This window comes from Symphodus melops (genome assembly GCF_947650265.1).
Source record: "Symphodus melops genome assembly, chromosome: 22".
Taxonomy (NCBI): domain Eukaryota; kingdom Metazoa; phylum Chordata; class Actinopteri; order Labriformes; family Labridae; genus Symphodus; species Symphodus melops.
The window spans coordinates 9,202,388-9,214,525 of NC_136712.1; the positions used below are offsets into that span (position 1 = coordinate 9,202,388).

General features: G+C 41.4%; 2 protein-coding genes across 11 annotated transcripts in view; one reads left to right on the plus strand and one right to left on the minus strand.

Annotated features, from left to right (window-relative positions):
- LOC306817775 (dynamin-1-like protein) overlaps positions 1 to 12,138 on the plus strand; it is a 235,515-nt gene that overhangs the window by 193,300 nt on the left and 30,077 nt on the right. Inside the window, exon 16 of one of the 2 annotated variants that reach the window (XM_079334936.1) lies at positions 7,666 to 7,677. The exons of the other annotated variant lie outside the window; for it this stretch is intronic. Coding sequence (XP_079191062.1) covers position 7,666 — 1 coding nt within the window. The 3' untranslated portion in view covers positions 7,667 to 7,677. Of the gene's footprint in view, positions 1 to 7,665; positions 7,678 to 12,138 lie in introns of those variants that run through there. 2 annotated transcript variants of the gene reach the window in all.
- cald1a (caldesmon 1a) overlaps positions 1 to 12,138 on the minus strand; it is a 350,697-nt gene that overhangs the window by 159,200 nt on the left and 179,359 nt on the right. The window lies entirely within an intron of this gene.

The following is a 12,138-nucleotide window of genomic DNA, read 5'->3' on the forward strand; positions in this document are numbered from 1 at the left end:
CTTTAATTTGAATCAAAGTTTAATTAGGACAGACAAAAAAAAATATGCGGTCTCTGTAGGACAGCGAGCAGTGAGCAATAAATAAGCCGCGGTCCTTGAAAACAGCGGCGCTGTGAACGCAACGGCGAACCTTCAAAAACATCATACGCACAGATAGCCAACACACTAAAGCGCAAATACACATGCGGAGGAACACAGCCTTTATCTAGGAGATAAAACAGCTCTATTTGGGCCCTGGCTTCGAGCAGTTGATGATAACACAGGAAATTAGAGCTTATAAAAGCTTCCCCACTGGGAGCACCATCAATGGGTTTACTGTCACATTTTACTCAGTGTGTGACTGCCCATGTGTGTCCATGGGTGAGTATACTATATGCATGTGTTGTGCATGCAGAATGCATTTGTGTGCATTAAACCAGGTGAACGTGTGATCTTAGGAGTGTGTGTGTGTGTGTGTGTGTGTGTGGCTGTTGACTAAGTGGGAGAGTGAAAGCATCTAGAGATTTTTTTTTCTCCCCCTCCACTCTCGCTCCTGTTCGCTCCCTGTCGCACATTCCCGCGGCAGAACTCTATTCCTCAATTCCACACCCTGAGTGCTGTTGATAAGGGGCCCCGCTTGTTGCAGTCGGGCCCCAGAGAGGGACACAGCGTGCACACAGAATGGCAGAAAATCGAATTTCTCGAGACAATGAGGTCCATTTGTAGAGTTAAGCCGGATGAAAGGCCCATATTTAGCCAGCCAGTGTTTCAGCTGCCATCTCTCTGTTTCGCATTGTCGGCCAGCACAAAATAAAAAGCTTATTTAAGAGAAAAGAAAACTTGTGAAAAAGTGTTTTGGCCCAAATAATTAGCATGTTTTTATTCTAAAGGCTTTCCTTTCCTGTATACACATTGTCTTATTTTTATTCAATACTCGGTTGACACATACATTCCTAAATGATGCACTGATAGTAAATAACAAAGAAACTTATTATATACTGCATAATTGAGCAGACGGTATCTAGGTTTGTCCTTGAAGCTTGATGCTTTGCTTTTGTGGATAATAAATTGTTGAAAATTTATGTAATGTATTTTCTTTTATATTTTTTACTTTTTGGATTATTAATGAGCTTTAGACAGGGGAAATGTAATCAAAATGTTTAAACAATGTTACAAAATTGTCTAAAAAAGGAGCAGATTGTACACATTGTAAATGTAAATCCAAGAACTGTACAGAATTGCTAATTGAAAACATGAGCAGCTAATGGGAGATAACAAGCATAAATGGGATGTTACACTCGAGCATTGGCCCATGGGTGTTCAGTGAAGCAGACAGCCATTAGTTCCAGTTATTCCTCATTAACTATATGTCCCATCGATTCGTCCAATGGTGCGGTAAATGGAACAGACTTCACTCAATAATCTCCCTGCAAACAATCTTTCGGATTGAGAGGTGACATCATCCACAAATAATACAAAGCCCTCTCTTGAATACAACTCTGTTTCGCTCAGGCTTTATACTGCAGAGCTTAATAGGTATTTGTGTGCAGTGAAAGTCTTTGGAGCCGTTTGTGAGTTGTTTAATTTGCCGAACTATTTCTTCCTTCAGTCATCAGTAAGACAAAACGGGTGCACATGTTTTTATTCCTGCCCCCCCTCCTCTGGAGTGTGTCTTCAAAAAACCTTGCTGCAGACTGTTCCTTCTACTCTGAAGTGGTATTGAACATCGGATGAGCAATGTCTTTAAAAGGCACTTCTTGCACAAGGGCAGACAATCATTGTTGCTATGAAGTCCAAGAAAGCTCACATGAATGTTTGTCCTTCCTGTGGAAGCGTCTAAAAAATATGTTCATTTGGTTTAATGAAATGGATAGTCCATGGACTACCAGCATCAAGCCCCTTTGAGTTCTTTTCAGAAGACGAATGATCTCCTTCAAAAATGTAAAATGCTGCATTCATGGCTTTCGTGTGACATCACAAGCTATGGAGAAGTTGCCGCTCTATGTTGCCACCTACATGGCGGTTTTCATCTTAATCTTTCAAACAAAATGCAGTTGTTGTTCAATTACATCCACAGGCGACGACGAACAGAAGCCTGGGCGTGCGTTCATAGAATCCCATCGGAGAAAGAAAAGTCAGAGGAGGAGATGTGTATTCATGCTGTTAGGCGCTTTGCTGCCACTTTCGGGAACAAAAGCACAGACCTGTCTCCCAACAATCAAAATATTACTGCCTCTCAACTAACCCTGCCCCACAACACTGACTGACACGGACTGCTGACAGCAATCCTGAGACTAACATTAGGTAGTTAATTTGAGCTAATTAGCCTTAATTAGCACTCATTAAGCTTGGAAGATGAGGAGTTTATCGAATCTAAGGTGGGCTCTCCATCTCATATAATATAAGCAAACGTGGTAGAAGTGATTTTCCAGTAGGGACTTTGCTGCTGCACTGTGTCGCCTGCACTGTGTAACACCTACAGTACAGTTTAATTTTATAGCTTTAGTTTTTGGATCGACTGGTGATGTTAGCATGTCTCGTTTTAAAGTGGTACAGTGATAAACCCGTCATGTGACCAAAATCTATTAGTTCATCTGCGCTCAGATCCTGAAGTTGTTGTTGAGGTTCTGTGCCCAGGACTGTTTAACTGACTCGAAGGAGGCAGCTTACAAAGCACGTCGGGGCTTTTTCACTCCATACTTGCAGTCTTTAACATAAGCTGTAACCATGCAAGCAGAATAGCATGTCATTTTATTCTTATTATTTATAATAGGCAAAAGAAGTTTGGAGTTAGACACTCTGCCCATACTATTGCACATATTTGAGTTAAACAAAATGTGTCAATCATTCCCCTTCAATAATGACAAAAAGGATTAGAAACAGGGACGCTATCGCATCTTCAACCTCCAAGAAATCATCATTTAACAAAATGTGTCCATCTAAGGTTGTCAGCATTGCTTGGGCATTCAGCAGTTGAATGTTTGCGGACGTATTAGGACAGAAATAGAATAAAAGGTGGGGACACATGGATTGTGAAAGGCTGACGAAGAGGTTCGAAGGAACAACAACTGCTTATTTCCTTGTCAACGTGTAAGAGATCCCCGACAGTGTGATGCCGCTTTAAGGCCGGGGCAGCTGAACTGAACGCCTGACTCGTCACCTCCTTCCTGTTAACTCCTCTCCATCCTCCTCCTTCCTTGCCATTCCCTTTCATTAGAGCCGCAGCTGAGACCCTCCTATGATGACTTTTAATGGCCCTTAGACCTGCTGCGATCCGCACAGCCTTCCGTATGCACTGCTGCCATTTCCCTCTGACGCATTCCTGCTGCCTCTCTGACAGCTTCCTACAGAGCGATGGGAAAAAGAGGAGGGGGAGGAGGAGACAGATGTGGTAAAGAAAGAAACACCAAAGAAATACCGTCTGTCTCTAGATGAAAGGCGAGACAACAGAGAAAATGCTATTGTTTTATATTTCATGTGAGTCGTGGTTTCACTTTCCTTCCATCTTACCAACTCACTTTTTCTTGGTGATTTGTGGCAGCCGAAAGCATCAAGCAAAAAAAATGGAGGAAGGTGAAGAGCAGCAAACATGGACTTGATGACTTGTGTGTTTTTGGCATGGCCAATGGGAAGAAGGGGTTGCACTTTTATTGGGATTGATTAGAGCATTATATTGTGCATTGTTGCAAGATTATCACATTAACTGCTCTGACTTAATCACATTAGGAATGTGAGAGGAGAGAATGGAGTATGTCATACCCTTGCAGATACACACATCATAGCCTCTGCCTTCTTTTTCTGCTCAGCTGATTTATTTGGCTGAGCGCCAGCCAGCTACAAGAACAGAGGAAAGTTTGCTGACTTCACTGACAAATGGACTTTTATTTCTTCAACTTGAATAGAACTTTTTTTTTTTTTTTAAGGGGGAGGAGGGGAGTGATGATTTATGTTGTGTTTCTGTCCTCAATGACTGTGGCTCTCTAACCAAGCCAAGCTCTTTGGATTTTAGTCTCAACCCATTGTTCGGATCTCTCGGAGATGACACGCCTTTGTTCTCCAAAACAATGAAATCAGATCAATTGAAAATGCAATTTCTTCTACGATTGCTAACTTTTTTTTTTTTTTTTTTGCTCCGAGGGTAGTTCCTTGAAAAAAGTGCCCGACCCTGAGAAAGGAAGTGTTCCTGAATGGGAAGTTACAAACCACGCCAAAGTGAGGATGTTTTTTAGTGGGTATGCTTTATTCGCCTCATTGCCCCATGACCCCTTTATGCAAGCACCACTGCAGTTTGAAGGGACAAATTGTGCCTTGTCAGTATCTATAAAACAAGCGTTCCTTAGAGCCCAGCTCTGACTGCTACAGAGGTTAATTGACCCCAGGCAGTTTACTTCTCTGCACCCCAGCCAAGAGGCCACTCAGTCTGGGTACTACAGCTCTCCAAACGGGCTCTCATTGGGAGTCCTTGCATTTCTCATTTTCTCATGAACACCAGCTTTTAACTGAGGTACCTTTCTTTACTCGTACCCCCCCCCCCTTTTACACAAACAACCTAACTCAGTGTGCGTCTCTCGCTTACACCTATAATGAAACGTTTCACGCCTCTTATTGATGTACTGAGGTCTGCTGGCAGGATCCCTCCTGTTCACCGTGGGTCACTGCACCTCTCAGTTGCCCTCATTAGTGCTTTAGTGAATACTGATAATCTGCATTTGCTTGTCTTAATTTTGGTCACAGCCAACTGGCTGAATCAGATGTCAATTAAAGTGACATGCAGGTGAATAACCTTGAACCTGTAGATCAGTGATGGTCAGGATGGCAACATGCTATTAGTTATCCAAGAGATAAAACAACTGGATAAAAAAAAAACACATTCCAAGAATAAATGAAGACAACTTTTGCACCAAATTAATATTGACGGTCTGTTTCGGTATATCATCATTCGAGTGGTGTGCGGATAAAACAAGCTACTGACCAGAAAAACGTATGTGTACAACAACAACTTGGAAAGGTGAACATGGATGATTTCTGAACTTTATTTCCCAAATAGCAAACTCAACAGGAAACTGGCTGAGCTAAGTCAATGTTTTTATTGACAACATTGTTCTTGTTCATTTCTTAAACATATATTGCAGATTATTTTAGTTGTCTACAAAGCATCCTTTAAACTTTGGAATCAGTACAAGGAACAACTTTCAAATGTCACAAATAGCATCATCTTTGGAAAAGGCATAACAATACTTTCAAAATGGAGGCTAAAAAAGCTCTCGCCAAATTTGCTTTTCAACTTCCAGAGGGAGGAAAAACATTTTTATAGCCACGATTTAAAAATTCTTAACTTGCCCAAACTGATAAATATATGCTCTTACAGAGACAGAAGACCCAGGATTTTCACTTTGGCAGTCACCGAATTTCAAAAAGCCTCATTCTCTGCTGTGATAATTACCCATGCTGCTCTCCGATGGAACATTTGCATAACCATCATAAGCTATTCACAGAGGATACACAAAGGACTTTAATGAGGCAACAGAGAAACAAGAAGCATTTCAGGGAGCCATTGAAGACTTGCGCTGAGAGGGCAGTCATGGTCGTCTGATATTGCACTCAGAATGCCACCAAACAGGAACAAGATGTAGTGATTGTCTCTGTAGTGGGGTAAAATAAAAAAAATAAAAAAGATGCTTCTGCCAATGTGTCCCTGAGTGGTCATGTTGCGTAACGTGGTGTAGCCTACTTAGGCTGCCGAGATGCCGTATTTGTGGAGAGTTTGTGGAGAGGTGAGCCAGAGAGTGGGAAGTGAAAAAAAAAAATCCTCTTATCCTTAACAAACTTGCGATTGCAACAATCACAGTAGGTGGAAGCAGCAGGAGCTGTCAGACATACCTGCCTTTAAATACGCACTCCAAAGTTTACTCTACTTTCTGAGGCACAAATATTTGTGCGAGAAAGCTCGGAAACTTTACTGCACGATGAAGATTAAACGTTTACTCATCTATCCCACCTCAGATAGGAGAGGTGAATCTCTTGCGTCGTCACCAGCTGTGCACAAGGGGCTCAGCTGTGTCGTGATGTCTCTGGGGGCGACTGGATATTATAAAGTCTTTTCATGATAGTACAGCCTCCCAGTCGAGTTCATTTATTAATAAGGACTGGAACACGTGCAAGATGAACCTTTGCAACAGTAAACACTTAGTTGCTGTTCAGAACGTAATGTACATGCAAGGCTTTCTGATCACACTTTTAGAAGATTTTATGCCAGTCACAATTGAGAAGAAAATGAGCGTATTTGTTTTTGGATGTGCGACCCGAGAAGTCATAAATTATTGCTTTGACTTGGAGGCGATAACGTGACAGACAAGCCTGACGCAATCATTCAGCCAATCATTGCTTTCTCTTTGTCGCAGCATGCCCAAGCTACAAAGGTAACCGATATCACACCTTATTTAAATCAACGTTTGTCGTCTTCTCCCCGTGTCTCTCTCGTCAGATCTATGCAAACCCTCTTCAAAGAAACAGCATTACTGAAGAATCCGACTGGAGGACGAATAGAATTGGCAACATTTTTCAAATTCTTCCTTTTCGTAATATTTTAGTATAACCATTATGGTTTGGCCTGAAATGGTTGGTTTAGAGAAGGATATGGTTATGACTAACACAAACACAGATTGATTTCTTTTTGTGCAACACATTTTTTAAGAACAGCCACAAAAAAAATACACATGAAGCACATCAATAGATTTACATGTGTGTGTATTTTTACTGACTCGTGTGATCATGGGAACGATGCAATCCTGACTGGGGTCAAATTTAGTGCAACACTTTGTTAAAAAAAGGTCTATTGAAACCATTATTATTAAAACTATTTCAGTCAAATTCTTTTTTTTTTACATGTCAGTAGCTGGTTTTTATCATCATCAACAACAACAATAACAACAATTCATTGTACCAAACCAAGCTGAGCCTGACCTAGCTTACAGAACATTAAATTGGACACTGTTGTTTTTTTTTTTTTATCCAGACACAGTTCCTGGAAGAGGCAGTGAAATAACCATTGTGTGTGTGCCTTGGGGTGATGTTACAAACCCAGACACAATGTTGCTTGGATTTCGAAAATATCCGGAAGGGGAGACATTGGCCGGTTGTGTTAAACAAGTAAGAACACCAATAATCCAAAACGACATTGGTAATGAAAGGAGAGTCCAACTAACACATTGATATTTTTTGTTTGTAGTTCTTGTTCGAGGCTATCAATGTCACATCGGTTCTGTCATATTAAATGTTAAAAAGCAGGATGTTGTCTTCCTGTTTTAGTTTATTGAACTGGTATTTCATCGTCCAATTCTAGTCTTAAATCTACGCCTGCACTACCAGCTTTAAACTGACCTTTGTTATTACAGCAGGTTTTCTGTAACCACAGCTGGATACAGGACAAGACAGCCAATTTTAAACTGACCGGTTTTTGCCCAATGGGTTGTCGAAGCTTGGAAATACAAGTTTTGCAATTCCCCGAATCTCCAAGTCAACTTTCCTCATCAAAAGCGTGGTGGTAAAAGCTGTTTTTGTTTGTCTTCCAGGGAATAAAAAAAACAACAGTAATTGATCTTTTTGCTCCATGTTGTTGGGACATACGAATCTCTGTAGAGTTTTACCACTGCTGGGTATTACTTAAGTAGAAAGTGTACATCAAAGAGAATGGCATGGGCCGTGATCAAGAGGCGGTTCAACCTTCCATGTGGATTTGTTCAATATAAATGCATCTGCACTTTGAAGTGGAAGTGCTTTATTTATACGCTGTGGCGATGGGGGACTGAAAAGAAGGCATAAAAGGGTAAGCGTGATCAACGGGGCAAAATGTTCTATCGTCCAACCAAGAGAATGATGAATCAATAATTTAGGGGCGGATGATCGTGTATGCTTTCCGAGTTTGATGTATGAAAACATCAGCATACTGCAGGTTTAACACACACTAAACTTAAACCCATTAATAAAGTAGGTAGAACAAGACGTACACGTCGATGCTCAAGGCTCTTAAGGATCCACCTTTGTCCCGTTGACCTGATACATTATGGTTGCATAAAGCTGCCTGTCCTTCAAGTGACAGGGAACACTCAGTTTATGTAATCAACAAGTAACATTATGCATGCAGAAGTTATGTGAGCAACATCAGCCTACTGAGTAGCGTAGCCGGCAAGCTTATTTGAGGACTGCTTGCAGAATAGCCATCACATATCTGTGAAAGGGAGAAGAACATGAGTGCAGTCCCTGAGCAGTTACTCCTACAAAAAAAAAAAAAAAAAAGAAGAAGAAGAAGAAGAAAAAACACCCTGCATGCCTCTTGGTATCCAACTCCCCTCCCTCACTTCACAAAAACCTCTCAATGAAGGGAGTTGTCAACTGTACACCTCCTCTGTGTCATGTTTTTTCCTCTTCTCTCTCTCTCTCTCTCTCTCTCTCTCTCTCTCTCTCTCTCTCCCCCTCTTCTCTCCTTCCTGTAACTTTCACTTGCTGTGCCTCATCTCCCTCAGAGCAGGTCCATGGTGACAGTGCTGCCTCTCCCTCTAGATGTTGCTGGGTTGACAGGGAGAGAAAAGGCCTGGAAAGCAAAGAGAGACCTGCTTGCACTCTTGCCAAGACAAGCCAGAGGGGGGGGGATAAAACTGAAAAAAAAAAAAAAAAAAAAGGGATATGAAAAGAACAGGAGAAAGAAAGGCATGCTCACAGAGAGTAAAGTGAAGCTAAGTTAAGAGGTGGAGGTGGGGTTGGAAGGACAACGCTCAGGGAGAAAAAGACAGGTTAGACAAAGAGAGACATCCAAAAAGAGAAGACGGATAGATATAGTAAGATGGAAGAGTGATTAAGAAAAAAAGAGATAAAGAAGGGAGCAGAGTGTCAGGACTGCAGGGATATGAAACCTCCTCAGGCGATATCCCAAAGTCTCTTCTCTCTCACGGTGAAAAGACAAAAAACTTTGCTTTTATGCTGTAAACTTTGCTGCGTTGTAGACAGGGCTTAGGAGTCAGCGTAGTGTGGCTGATGAGGAATACAAATGTTAATTCTCCTTTGACAGCAAACACAGGGACCAGGATAGATTAATTTGTGACTTCAGAGGTGGGTCTACTCTTGACAAGGGCATTGGAGCAGCCACCATGGAGCCGGTACACTCCGGACTGCTCCCCGAGTCAATCCCCAGGCACATGGAGCAGCCACACTCATCCTGATTTATGAGTCACTAATTAAACAAACAAGCTCGTCTTTGGACTGCGGGAGGAGGCCAGAGTACCCGCAGAGAAGCCACGTACGCATCGGGAGAAGATGCAAACTCCAGAGAGAGGCACGTTCGGACGGGGATTTCAATCAGAGACCTCCTCGCTGTGAGGCAACAGCACTACAACTCGACCACCGCGCAGCACACATTATTTCATGTAGTAAACAAATGAGTCAGTATTGAAGATACACAAAGAGTCTTGTTTGATAAATAGGTCATCTAAGATATTAAAAAGATACAACTTTACCTAAATTAACTATTCATCTCCGGCTTATAAAAATTTGCCATTAACAGTCATATTTTCAAACGGCAAAATGGATTAATGCCAAAAATAAATAAATAATGTTTTCGTCTACCTCCAGACTTGGACTTGCCATCTGTAAATTCTTATAAATATCAGATGGGCTTGTTATGTTAGTGGGCAGCAGAGATAACAACTAGAACAGTGTGATAAAAAAATAAAAAGAAGGAGTTTAAAAATCGACCTGCTGGCCATACCACACTGGATATTGTAACAACAAGACGTGTAAGAGCTCCTGGAGTTGTCAGCCGACTTTATATACTCTGAGGCAGGAGCAACTCCAACAAGGCTTTACGTGCATCTGTCCATGTTACGTCAGAGGTCAGGCGAGCTGTGCTAACATGAAAATGTGCAACTTTGAAACTGTCATTGGTGCAAGATGGATCCGGAGCCAGTCCAGATGACAAAGTTGCAAAAGTTAAATTCTCATCCCAGTCCAACAAGCAATTACAAAAAAAAAAAACACACAACCATGTTATAGAGGAACAACAGTCAAGAAGCTGAGAAATGGAACTCAAACCAACTATTCCACTCCAATTTTAAAATCCACAACACATGTATTACCACTGGAGATACTCTTCAGTGGATTTTTATTTTCACCTGTATCACACTTCTTTGTTTCAGGCTATGAAGCATGTATGTGTTTGTTTGTTTGTACGTGTGTGTGTGTGTGTGTGTGTGTGTGTGTGTGTGTGTGTGTGTGTGTGTTCATGTGTGTGCAGGAGGTTTAGAGAGATGTGTGGGTGCAACCGAAGCATTTTGATTTCTTCAGAAGAACAAGGTTTGTCGGGCTAACGTGACGATGCGTCTCGCTCCTTCCCGTTCTCTTTAGCGTCCCGTCACTCTCTTCTCTCCTGTCGTCATTACCATCTAAATTGGCCTGCTGCATAACAGCCAGATAGTCTTTTTTTCTTTCACGTGAAGTAGGTCATCACATACTGTGGCATATTGACTCACTCAGGATCCTGCATGCTGACTCCAAGCATCCGTCCATGTTGTCATTAGAGATGTGGGTTTCATGAACACAAATGGGACAAAGAACAAGTTTGGACTTTTCCCCCTAAGGGAGGTGAATAGGCCGACCTTTGGAAATGTGTGTGAAATTAAATGTATGCTAACTGAGAAAAAGAGGTTTTATCTATGAAAACATGAAACAGATGATCCATGACATCATGCATGTGCTGATTTCTAACAAACAACTCAGGGACATATTAAGGGATACACTGTTGTTCTATCATTACTCATTGGGACACTTCCTCTCAGTTGTTTACAAAGTGCACTAGTTTTAATTCAATCAAACACAGCGTGATACGAGAGGGAGAAAGAGAACAACAACACAGGCCAAGGATATATCCATAAATCTCATTCCTTTGAACGCTCTTCCAGTGAAGCAATAACCAAGATATTGAAGACCATAATTAGAATATTAAGACATTGGGTGTCGGAGTTTGCACGAGTCCCAGTTTGTATTTTCCAGTTATTTCCAAGACGGATAGATGCTGTGAGCCCAGACCTGCACAGTGAGTCTGGACTATTATTTAAAGAAGCACCCATGGGGGTCTAATGTTTGACGTCACTGCCATTGTTGTTGGTGTGATTAGCCAAAAATAGATTTGGAAACTGAGCAACGAATGGCGTCTTGAAGGGGATTGTGATTGGTGTGAGCGTATAAGGCCTTCAGCACTGGCCGATATTGATAACAACGGAGAGGTGTAATGTCTTCTTTTCAAATTGTCCCGTTTTCTGGAACTGATTAAAAATAGCTGAGTAAATCGAAGTGACTCAGTTTATCACATGTTTTCACCTGTGATGTTTTGGTGAAACAAAGAGAGGAAACAAAAAAGCAGAAAGTTGTCCCAGTGGTTAAACCCATAAAAGGACAACATCTCAAACCTTTCTCTGAAGGAAGCGGGACTTTTAGTTGAATTCGTGTTCGCAGGTATGTGAGGCACTACATAGGGACAACGATGTTTAGCTTAATGCTAAGCTAACATCAACTCGCCCCCACCACAGGTTTAAGCTGCCAATCTTAGAACTGAGTGTGAAACATACATCACATCATCTCAACTTTAATCATGATTATGACGGCAGGTATTTATTCTCAGCACTAAACGATTGGTTTATCATGCATTTGACTTCAACACCGATTTGTAGTTTAAATATTCCATCTATTGTTGCAAGCTGTGGGGGTGCTAGAGGCTCTTTCTGTCATGTCCTGTCAGTATGCTAACTGTTAGCAGTCGTGCTAAAGAGAAAATGAGTGTTATCAAACAAGCTCCCGGGTTTCTTGCGTTAAAAGGTGAACTCAGTAGGTTTGCTATGTGCCAAAATAATTTCCCCTCATTATAAACACCAGTGGTTGCATGGCACACACACATAGTACATCCTTCCACATTTCACTGTGTGTTACCATTTATGGCAAAACAATGGTAACAAATTGCTGTGTGAGCCAATTAACACATAAGATGAAGACTTTTAGGGATGTCTTAATATCAGACAGTATACGCTCAGTATGGGAATTATTTACCTTCAGAACATAATTAGGCCTATTTAAACTATATGACTCGACTCCATTATGAAATATGGATGGAGTCGA